General features: G+C 41.9%; 1 protein-coding gene across 1 annotated transcript in view; it reads left to right on the forward strand.

Moving 5' to 3' along the window:
• The window catches only part of LOC102828502 (integral membrane protein DGCR2/IDD-like), a 149,951-nt gene that overhangs the window by 111,023 nt on the left and 27,386 nt on the right, over nucleotides 1-11,542 (forward strand). Inside the window, exons 4-5 of the mRNA XM_006874055.1 lie at nucleotides 4,179-4,389; nucleotides 5,464-5,540. Of these exons, the coding sequence (XP_006874117.1) occupies nucleotides 4,179-4,389; nucleotides 5,464-5,540 (288 nt within the window). The remainder of the gene's footprint in view (nucleotides 1-4,178; nucleotides 4,390-5,463; nucleotides 5,541-11,542) is intronic.

Here is an 11,542-nt window from a genome sequence, read left to right on the forward strand (position 1 = left end):
CCTGTAAAGATTTCCAGCCTTGAAAACCCTGTACAGGGTCACTATGAGTCGGAACCAACTCCATGGCACATAACAACAACAACATGGAGTTTATGGAGTCTTGGTGTGGCGCTGTGGGCTAATGCATCAGACTGCAAAGTCATTTGAACTGCAAGGTTGGTGGTTCAAGCTCACCAGATGCTCCTTGAAAACCCTACACAGGGTCGCTATGGGTTCAGAACCAACTCAGCACTCAAAGGCACTTAAACAACATCAACAACATGGAGTTTATAATCTACCCTAAGTGTCACTAGTCCTTGCTGTTAGGATTCTCATTTAAAGTTAGTTTCCCTCCTCCCTATGAACTTCCCCCATTTCCTTGATGGATGTATTCTTATTTTAAAATTTCTAGCCATTCAAACCAGTTTCTTCCTCCTTTTGTTACGCCTACTCTACCCACAAGATTCCCCTTAGTCCTGAAGATGGATCACCCCAAGAGCTATTTCTCACAGTTTCCAACTGCCGACCTTGATGTTAGCAGCCTGATTCTTAACCACTATACTACCCAGAGCTCCATAAAAATTGTTGTTGTTAGGTGCCATGGAGTCAGTACCGACTCATAGTGACCCTATGCACAACAGAACAAACACTGCCTGGTCCTGGGCCAACCTCATAATCGATACTACCCTTGAGCCCATTGATGCTGCTTGCCAATCTGTCTCGCTGGGGGTCTTCCTCTTTTTCTCTGACCCTCCATCTTAACCAAACATTGGTATCTGTGAGAAACACTGTCCATACTGAAAAACTCTCAAGTAATCCAATATGTACTCATTTTAGTGAAAGTGAGGTTTTCTTTATTCAGTTTTGCAAATTTGGGCGCCCAACCCAGTAGACACGGGCAGGCATGGCAGGTCACAAACAGTTTTTATATTCTCCTATGTCCAAAGGAGTTCTGGCAGCATAATTGGTTACGAATCAGACTGTGAACTGCAAGGTCAGCAGCTCAAAACTACCGGCTGTTTCGTGGGAGAAAGATGAGGCTTTCTGCTCCCGAAAAGATTTACAGCCTTGGAAACTCTGTACAGAGTTGCTATGAGTTGGTTCTGACTCCACAGCACATAACCACCACCACCATACAGGTTAAATAAGTATGGTGAAAGAATACAACCCTGTCATACACCTTTCCTAATTTTAAACTGTTTGGTATTCCCATCTTGTTGGAACAACTACCTCTTAGTCTATGTACAGGTTCATCATGAGCATAATTAAGTGTTCCGTAATACTCATACTTCGCAATGTTGTCCATAACTTGTCATGATCTATACAATCAAAAGCCTTTGTGTAGTCAGTAAAGCACAGGTAAACATCTTTGACATCCTCTTCTGAATCCGACTTGAATCTCTGAAAGTTCTCTGTCAATGTATGGTGCAGCCATTTTTGTATTACCTTTAGTAAAACTTTACTCGCAGAGGATTATCAATGATATTGTCTGATGATTTCCGCATTCTTTTGGGTTACCTCTCTTTGGATTGGACACAAATACATATCTCTTGCAATCACTTGGGCAGGTAGTTGTCTTCCAAATTTCCTGACATAGATGAGTGAGTGTTTCCAGTGCCACTTTACTTTGTTGAAAGAGTTCAATTTATATTCCATTAATTCCCGGTGCCTTATTCTTTGCCAATGCTTTCAGTGCACCTTGGACTTCTTCCTTCAGGGTCATTGGTTGTTGATCATCTTGAGATGATTGAACATCGACCATTTCCTTTTGGTACAGTAACTGTGTTTTCCTTCCATCTTCTTTTGATGCTTTCTGCATCATTCAGTAATTTGCCCAGAGAATCCTTCAAGAATGAAAGCCAAGGCTTGAATTTTTTTCACTTCCCTCAGCTTGAGAAAAGCTGAGTGAGAGCTTCCTTTTTGGTTCTCTAACTCCAGATCTTTGCACATTTTGTTACAACATTTGACTTTATCTTCTTGAGCAGACCTTTGAAATTTTCTGTTAAGCTCCTGTACCTCCTCATTTCTTCCATTTGCTTTATCATCTCTACATTGGAGACCAAGTTTCAGAGTCTCCTCTGGCATCCATTTTGATCTTTTCCTTCTTTCTTGTTGTCTTAATGACTTTTTGCTTTCTTTCTGTATGATGTTATTGATGTCATCCCACAACTCTTCTGGTCTTGGGTTTTTAGTGTCTAATGTATCAAATATTTTCTTCAGATAGTCTCTAAATTCAGGTGGGATGTGTTTAAGGTCGTATTTTGGCTCTCGTGGATTTGTTTACATTTTCTTCAGCTTCAGTCTGAATTTGCATATGAGCAATTGATGGTCTGTTCCACAATCTGCCCCGGCTTTGTTTTGGCTGATGATATGGAGCTTTTCCACCGTTTCTTTTCCCAGAGGTAGTCAAGTTAATTTCTGTCTACTCCATCTGGTGAGGTCTGTGTGCATAAGTTGTCTTTTATGTTGTTTAAAAAAGATATTTGAAATGCACAAATTATTGATTTTGAAGAATTCTATCATGCAATCTCCAGCATCATTTTTATCACTAAGGCCATGTTTTCCAACTACTGATCCTTCCTCTTTGTTTCCAACCTTTGCATTCCAGTCACCAGTGATTATCAATATATCCTGATTGTATGTTTAATCAGTTTCATACTAAAGAAGTAGTTGGTGGTGGTGGTTATGTGCTGTGGAGTCGGAACCAACTCATAGCGACCCTGTACAGGGTTTCCAAGGCTATAAATGTTTACGGGAACGAAAAGCCTCATCTTTCTTCCACAGAACAGCTGTAGTTTCAAACTGCTGACCTTGCAGTTCGCAGCCTGATTCGTAACCACTACTCTACCAGAGCTCCTTAAAGAAGTTGGTAGAAGTCTTCAATTTCATCCTCACAGGCTTTAGTGGTTGGTGCGTAAAATTGAATAACAATGGCATTAACTAGCCTCCCTGTAGATCCTTCAATTTTATCCTAACACAGACAGCATTGTACATCATGACAGATCTTGATAATGTTCTTTCAGACAATGAATGTGATGCCATTTCTCTTCAAATTGTCATTCCCAGCATAGCAACCATGTGATTGTCATATTCAAAATGGCCAACACCAGTCCATTTCAGCTTACTAATGCCTAAGATATCGATGTTTATGCATTCTATTTTATTTTTTTTAACTTTTATTTTTCTTAGATTCATACTTCATACATGCCATGTCCTGATTATTAATGGATATTTACAGCTGTTTTGCTTCATTTTGAGTTGTGCCCCATCAGCAAATGAAGGTCCCGAGGGCTTTACTCCAGTTGTTTGTCATCATGGTCAACTCTTTGAGAAAGTAGCTCTTCTCCAGTCACATTTTGAGTGTCTTCCAACCTAAGGGGCACATTTTCTGGCACTCTATCTGACAGTGTTTCACTGCCATTTATAAGGTTTCAGTGGCTATTCGGAATTAGTTCATCTCTCATTCTTCCTTGTCTGTCTTCATCTGGAATCTCATCTGGAACCTTTGCACTATAAGTGACTCTGCTGATATTTAAAATCCTGGTGGGATAGCTTCCAGAGTCACAACAACTCACAAGCGACCACAGTACAATAAACTGACAGATGAGTGAGTGGTGGCTATGAAGATTACAACCTTGAAAACCCTATGGAGCAGTTCTTACTCTGTCCTGTAAGACAGTCATGAGTCGGAATCCACCGACTAGCATTATGTTGTGGGTATAAAAATATAAACAATTTTCAAATATACTTATACCTTGTTGTTGTTAATTGATGTCGAGTCGGTTCTGACCCATAGTGACCCTGTAGTGTTTCTGAGAAGTGGCTGGTGAGCTTGAACAGCCAACTTTGCAGTTCAGACCGGCTTTGCAGTCCAGCACATTAACCCACAGCACCACAACAGGACTCCTTGACTATGTGATTTAGAGAAACTTGAATGGTTCTACAAAGTACGAGGAGGCTTCCAAAAATTTGTGGGGGATATTCCATTATCCTTCCATCCCAGTTTTCCAAGAACTTCTAGAAGTCTCTTAATGTATCGTCTTAGAAGGAGAAGCTTTACCTCCGGAGCCTCCAGTTTCCCATTTCTCTGATGTGATTTCTAAGGTATGCCTGTTCCTGATGCAGCATATATCATTTCAGTTTTGTAGTCAAGATTCTAATTTGGGGAACACTTCCCCTTTGTCCTTCATGTTTCCTAGGGAAGTGCCCAACTGGCTGGCACCATTATGAAGGCACGGCCAGCTGCTACAGAGTCTATCTGAGTGGAGAGAACTACTGGGACGCAGCGCAGACCTGCCAGCGAGTAAACGGCTCCCTGGCCACCTTCTCCACTGATCAGGAGCTACGCTTTGTCCTGGCCCAGGAATGGGACCAGCCAGAGCGGAGCTTCGGGTGGAAGGACCAACGCAAGTGAGTCCTAGGCTAGAGACCCAAGGGTCTTGGGGACCAACTGAGTACAGGACTATCACTGGATTACAATGTTTCCAAGTCTGTCTTTAAATCAAATTTGTATATAAGTCATTCCGTTAGGTACAGTACATATCTAATGTCAGTCAAATGTTTGTCTTCATATATACCGTACTTTTCTATGAATGAAAAATGTTGAAGAAACACTTCCAGATACACAAAAATATCCCTAACATTGTTGTTAAGTGTTGTCGAGTCAGTCCCAACTCATAGTGACCCTGTATAGGGTTTCTGGGGAGCGACTGGTAAGTTTGACTCCCAATCTTGCTATTCAAACTGATCTTACAGTCCAGAGCATTAACCTACAGTGCTACATCAGGGCTCCATCCTTAACATAATAATATAGTAATAATAATAATGGTTTGATGTGTGTTGAAAAATAGTGCCCTTTGATTTTTATAAGCCATTGTATAGTCTTCAGATTTTAAATATAATAGGCTTTATTGAAGTTGATTTGTAAATTGAACCTTGGTAACACAAGGACTACTTGTGCCTGCCATTTGGTCCCCTGCTATATGCCTAATGCATAGGTGGTGGCCACCATTTGATGGCCGGCACCTGGCTGACATTGACTGTGATGCTGGGGGTCAGGCACACACTTTGCTGTGTTGCTTCACAGGACCTGTTTTTCTAATTGATTCAGTTTATATACCATGAAACCCATCCTCTTAAAGTGTGTACTTCAGTGGGTTTTAGTGTATTCATGAAGAAGGGACTTCAAAAAGCTTGTGGAAAATTCTGATTTTTACCACAAACTTTTGAACCTCTCATATTCACAGGACCTGATGTCTACCATGGCTGGTCTTGCATTAAGTATTAAAGCTTTATTGAAACAATGAAATAAAAACCTTTTGTGACATGAATCTAGTGTTTAGAATTTTGAGAACTTTGTAAAGCATTAATGTTTCAGAATTTTGGCATTTAATGGTCAGTGTAACTATTAACCACATGCTTATGGAATCATTGAGATCATCCAACTATGACAACTATCTCTCCTGTTTCTGCCTCCTGGTGCAGGTTGTGGGTTGGCTATCAGTACGTCATCACCAGCCGGAACCGCTCCTTAGAGGGTCGCTGGGAGGTAGCATTCAAAGGTAAGCCTTTCTCATCTACAAAAGTGTTGTTGAGCTTGAAAAACTGGGATCATTGTGCTTACTAGGGGTATTCTGCCATTCCTGGAGAAGGACATCCTGTTCTGTTATATATAAGGTCTCTATGAGTCATAGCCCGCTAGACAGCACTTAAAAAGAGCACCAACAAATTGTTGGCTTGTTTTCCTGACCCCAGAAGTTAGCTGCTGGCCCTCAGGACAGTATAGACACTCCTATTGTTGTTATACAGGGTCGCTATGGATCGGAATGGACTCGATGGCACTTAACAACAACAACAACAACAGTTGTTGTTATTAGGTGCTGTCAAGTCAATTCCGACCCATAGCAACCCTGTACAGGGTTTCCAAGGAGCACTGGTGAGCTTGAACCACCGACCTTGCAGACACTCCTATACATGACTGTATTCTTGATACGGACGGAGGGTTAAGGAAATAACATCTGTGTGCATGGAATGATAGCCTGTTCTGAATTGAGGCACTCAGGACCCTCACTCTGGTCTGAGAATGGCCAGGGTCCTGATAGGTACTTAGGCATCAGACACTTGTCCCGGTGGCTCCATTGGAGTTTTAGAGGAAAGTGAATCTGAACTTTAGAGAGAGACTCACCTCTGACTTTGTCAGTGCTGATGGTCATGACTGATGTCATAACCTGTACATGGCCCAGTATGGTCTCAAGACTGGAGTGGTGGCATCCCACATGTTAGGTGCTGAGGTGGCACACGAGTGCTTGGCATATCAGTGAGGGTTTCAGTGTGATGTTGTTGGCGTTAAGTGCTGTTACGTTGATTCCGACCCATAGTGACTCTGTATAGGGTTTCCAAGGAGCAGCTGGTGAGCTTGAACCACTGACTTTTCAGTTCAAATGACTTTGCAGTCTGACGCGTTAGCCCACAGCACCACACCAGGACTGTTGGCATAGGCCTGATTAAATGGACTTGGGAATTAAGTTGTTTGCATTAATTCACAGTCACAAGATGAGTAAGTAGCTTAAAAGAGATTTCCTTACTACAATGTAACTGGCCCGGACTGGTCACACACAGCTCAGTAACGTGAGTTACACTGGATGTGAGAAAATTAAAGAGAAAGAGAAAATCAAATGTAATAACATGAGTGTTGGTGCCTCTCTCAACTCACATCTTTACCCACTCTTAGGCCCCATCCTAAGGTGCTGAGACCCTGAGACTTTGACTTCGCTGGGTCCTTGTGTGCTTTGGAGGCCAAGAGCTGCTGTCCTTAGAGAATTCATTATTTTTATAATGTTTGTAAATGATGGCAGAATGTGTGGAAAACAGATCTTTGTGTCTAGAGAATCATTCACATTTTCCACGTGTTGCCACCACGCCCCAAGTAAGATCATTACTACTAATGGTGTTTGTAATGGGTACTGTTATATTTTACTTGCTTGTGATTTGGAAGACAGTAGACTGACTGTTTTTCCATAATGTAATAATGTAAACACCTCCATGATGTTATCTGATTGATCAGGCAATCATAAGAGGTGTTTCTTGGGAGCGTGGCCTGCATACAATTTATATATGGACAATTGGCAAAGCTCTCTTGCTCCCTCTGGATCCTGTATATGACTTGTCATCATCGTCTGATCTTTGGTTCTTGGAACATGAGGCAGCAGCCTGCTGTTTGACCTGCCAATTTTGAGTTCACCCACCACTGCAAACGTGTGTCAAGAGAAACTTCTATCCATTCTGACACCTGACTAACAGATTTGGTATACTCATCAGTTTCCACACCTGTGCAAACCATTTCCTTGATCAAATTTCTTTGTATTCGATCTCTCTATATGTGTGTCACTGGTTTTGCTATTCTAGAGAACCCAGGGAGCAGAGGTAGGAGTGGCTGCTCTGAGGGATGCACAGAAGACAGGTGGCAGAGCACATCAGGTGGTGTTGCAAATATTCTTGCATGCACAGCTGTGACTGGGATGAGCGTGGAAGCTCAGAGCAGAACAGGTCTAGCTAGTGGCACACTTCAGATCCCTGGCTCAGCCACTGTGCACAGGAAAAATGAAATAGGTGTCTGAAGACTGTTGCCGCACCTCATCAAGCTGAGAACCCAATCCACCTCGGGTAATGCCTGGAGAGGAGGGGACATCTGTGGAGGAGGTTTGCAAGTAGGTGTCTGTAGGTGAGTGTTGGTTTATAGCTCTGTTTGTGAAGCCTTTCTTTAAGGAGGAAATAATCCACGAATATAGGAGAACATACAGAGGCAAGAGGCGCATTAGTTCTACAAGGTGTGTGGTTTAAGCCCACCAGCCACAACAAAGCAATAACTTTCTGCTCTCTTGAAGAATAAAGCCTTAGAAACCCTATACAGGGTCACTATGAGTCGGAACCAACTCAAAGGCGCACTTAACAACAACAGCAGAGGGCAAAGTCAAGAAAACTTAGCTGAAACCAAACACCTTGAAGAGGGAATGAGTTATACCTGGGAGGCTAAGGACCATATATGGTCTCAGGGAACATCAAGGTCAATTGGGTGGGTAGACATTGTCCACAAAGAATATGCTCAGCATTCTACTTTGGGTAACAACTAGGAGCTTTATAAACTTGTGAGTGGTCATCTAAGGTGCAGCTATTTGTCACTCCTCATCCAGAGCAAAGAAGAGTGAAAAAAAATCAAAGACATGTGGGAACAAGTGAGTCCAAAGGACTAATATACCACCCAAACCTAGTCTCCATGAACCTGAGAGTAGAACTAGGTCGTACCTGGCTACCACTGCTGACTGCTCTGAAAAAAGATTACAATAGGAAGTCTTGGATAGAATGGGAGAAAAATGTGGAACAAAACTCAAAACCATAAAAAAAGGCCAGGCTCATTGTTCTCATGGAGACTGGTGGAACCTCTAAGACTGACCAGGCCTGGAACTGAACTCACCCCAGTGGCTCAATTTTCAACCAAATAGTAGGCCTATAAAGTGATTAATAATACTGAGAAAGTATTCACTGCTTTGAATAGTCAACCATTTTAGATCAAAAGGGCAGCATTTGTCTAGGGATAATGCTCAGAAAATAGGAAAGGAAAGGGAAGACAGACAAATAGAAATAGTAAACACGGAGGAGGTAGAAAGAGTGCTATTGCGTTGTGAGAATTGCAATTGCAAATTGCAACATGTGTATAAATTGAACTGTAGCAATATGGCAGAGTAAGCAGACACCATAAGCAGGCCCTCTTCAACAAAGACATGGGAAACCAAATGAAACAGATAAAGATGGTGACCCTGGAACTCTGAACTTTAGAGGAAATAGAAAAGATAGATGGATTGAGTGCCAACTGGAAGAGGAAGGTAAACAGGAGTAGCGAGAGAGAATTAAAAATGAGTGGACTGTTGCTGGCAGGGAACAGTGTGGTCATCTTGAGGTTTTGTGAATCACTGTCAATAAAGCAGCCTCCAGGCACAGGACATGGCTGGAGGTTGTAGTCAAGGAATGGGTGCAGTTCTTCCATGTTCCATGCCCTCCTGGTAGCCCAGGATGTGGCCAGTCCTTACCCTCACAAGCCTATTGGCCATGACATCTTCTCTTGCCTGAGGTCAAACATCGAGAGTGCTACCTGCTTCTGGAGGTCTGTGAACCCACCCTTGAACCTACACTACAAAAACTGTGAACAGAATTATGTTCACACTTCCACTCTCTATCACATCTATCAGGAGACAGGTGGTGAACATGGAATCATTAATTAACTAAATGCAATGAAACCCACAGTGTTTCAGAGAAACCAGTTTCAGCTAACATGGAAAACAGAGTGCCTCAAAAAAGGGACCAAAATATAATCAGAAAATATAATATCAGAAATGGTCTATAGAATTTATATGTATAAGTACACTGTATATAGAATTTTAAAAGAATAATATTTAGGTACTTTCAGCATATATAGAGTTAGGAGAACACAGGAAAAACCTTAGACGAATTCAGAAAAATCAAAAGAACAAACTGACAAAATACATGAAAAATTGGAAACCATACAAAAACAAGAATTAGAAAGCCAGAATATTAATACTAAGACTTCAGAAAACATACAGAAATGGCAAAGAAGAACTGAACCAGAGGGCAAATTACTGAGCTTGAAGACAGTCTTTCAATATTCATCTGCTAAAGAAACAATCTGGGAGTCCTAGTGTGGCGCTGTGGGTTAACGCACCAGACTGTAAAGCCGTTTGAACTGCAAGGTCGGCAGTTCAAGCTCACCAGCTGCTCCTCGGAAACCCTGTTAGCTATGGGTCGGAACCGACTCGATGGCACTTAACAACAACAACAAAGAATCTGGTGTGGCACTGGAGGATAAATGTGGTGGTGGTTATGTGCCGTGGAGTTGGTTCTGACTCATAACGACCTTGTATAGGGTTTCCGAGGCTGTAAATCTTTACAGGAGTAGAAAGCCTCATCTTTTTCTCGCAGAACCACTGGTAGTTTCTCACTGCTGACCTTGAGGTTAGCAGCCCTACTCATAACCACTATGCTACCAGAGCTCCTTGAAGGATAAGTACTAGACTGCTAACAGCAAGGTCAGCAGTTCAAACTCACCAGCTGCTCCTTAGAAACCTTATGGAGTCAATAAAAGTAAGAACAGACTCAATGGTACTCAACAACAACAACAGCAAAGAAATAATCATTAAAAAAAGGAAAAACAAAGAAAGCCTATGATTTATGTTAGATACTATCAACACAAATAACTTGGCTGTGATTAGAATTCCAGAACAGGAGACAAAAAAATACCATAGAAAAAATGAAAGATGAGGAGATGGCTACTCAAGAAGTTAAATGAAACCCAAACAGGATAGACTCTAAAAGAAAGTCACCAAGACAATACTATATGATCAATTTTTTTTTAAACCAAGGACAAGGAAAGAATCCTGAGAGCAGTTCAGGTAAAACAAACAGTACCTTCCTACAAAAGAGAACTAATAAGACTAAGCTCTACACTATTTACAATAGCAAAGAGATGGAGACAGCCAAAGTGCCCATCAACTAAAGAATAGATCAACAAACTATGGTACATACACACAATGGAATATTATGCTAACTTGAAGAATAATAATGAAGCTTCAAGCCACAGCATAACATGGATGAACCTTGAGGACATTATGTTGAGTGAAATTAGTCAGTCACAAAAGAAGAAATACTCCATAGGACCACTACTAAAGGGAGGTGGATTTTTTGCTGGGAGGGAGGGGGTGGAGAAAGGGGAGGGAGGGGAAGATAGAGCACAGGGCAGGGAATAGACACAGGATAGTTTGGATAGGGGGGCGATATACAAGAAGGGGGAGGGGAATGGAAGAACAAAGCGGATGGGAGAACAATTAGGCAGGTTTGCAATGGGCTAAGTGGGACAGAGGTAAAGAATGATGTATGTACAACCTTGGAACAACAGGGCTCTGGGATACAGGGATTGAGACATAGTTGGAATGGGGAAAAGGGGGAAATTATGTTAAGATGCTTGGATGTCTTTTGAATCTTGGTTTCCCTTGCATACCATTATAAAATAGACACTGGAGGGGTAGAGAAAGGAATAGACAGAAATATCACCATAGAAAGCTTGTAAGTCCATCTTCTGCCTATAACTGATTGGAATGTCTAAATTGGGGTTACAACATGCCCAGTGAAGGAGGCTTCCTGCGGCCCTCTGCATTGCATAAGACTCTAGGTGGAATCCTGAACAGCATCCAGAATCTTCAGAGATGGGAAATTTCCACTTGAAAGGATGGGCAGACCAGCCTGGAGTGCATGGAAGAACAAAAGATACTTCTTGAAAGAAAGACCGACAGGAAAAATACAAAACAATATAGGTAGACTGACTGATTACTACAAGGACAAGCAAGTTGCTCGCCCAGGAGACATCAAGGCAAGTGGTCAGGTCCCCTCAGAACAAACCCCCTTCAAAGACCAAGAATCAATGGGAATACACGCTCTGATTGGTGACCATGTTTATCACCGATAAGGGGAAGTGAGGGAAAAACAGCAATGAAGCTGC

This window comes from Chrysochloris asiatica, unplaced genomic scaffold (assembly GCF_000296735.1).
Source record: "Chrysochloris asiatica unplaced genomic scaffold, ChrAsi1.0 scaffold00260, whole genome shotgun sequence".
NCBI lineage: Eukaryota > Metazoa > Chordata > Mammalia > Afrosoricida > Chrysochloridae > Chrysochloris > Chrysochloris asiatica.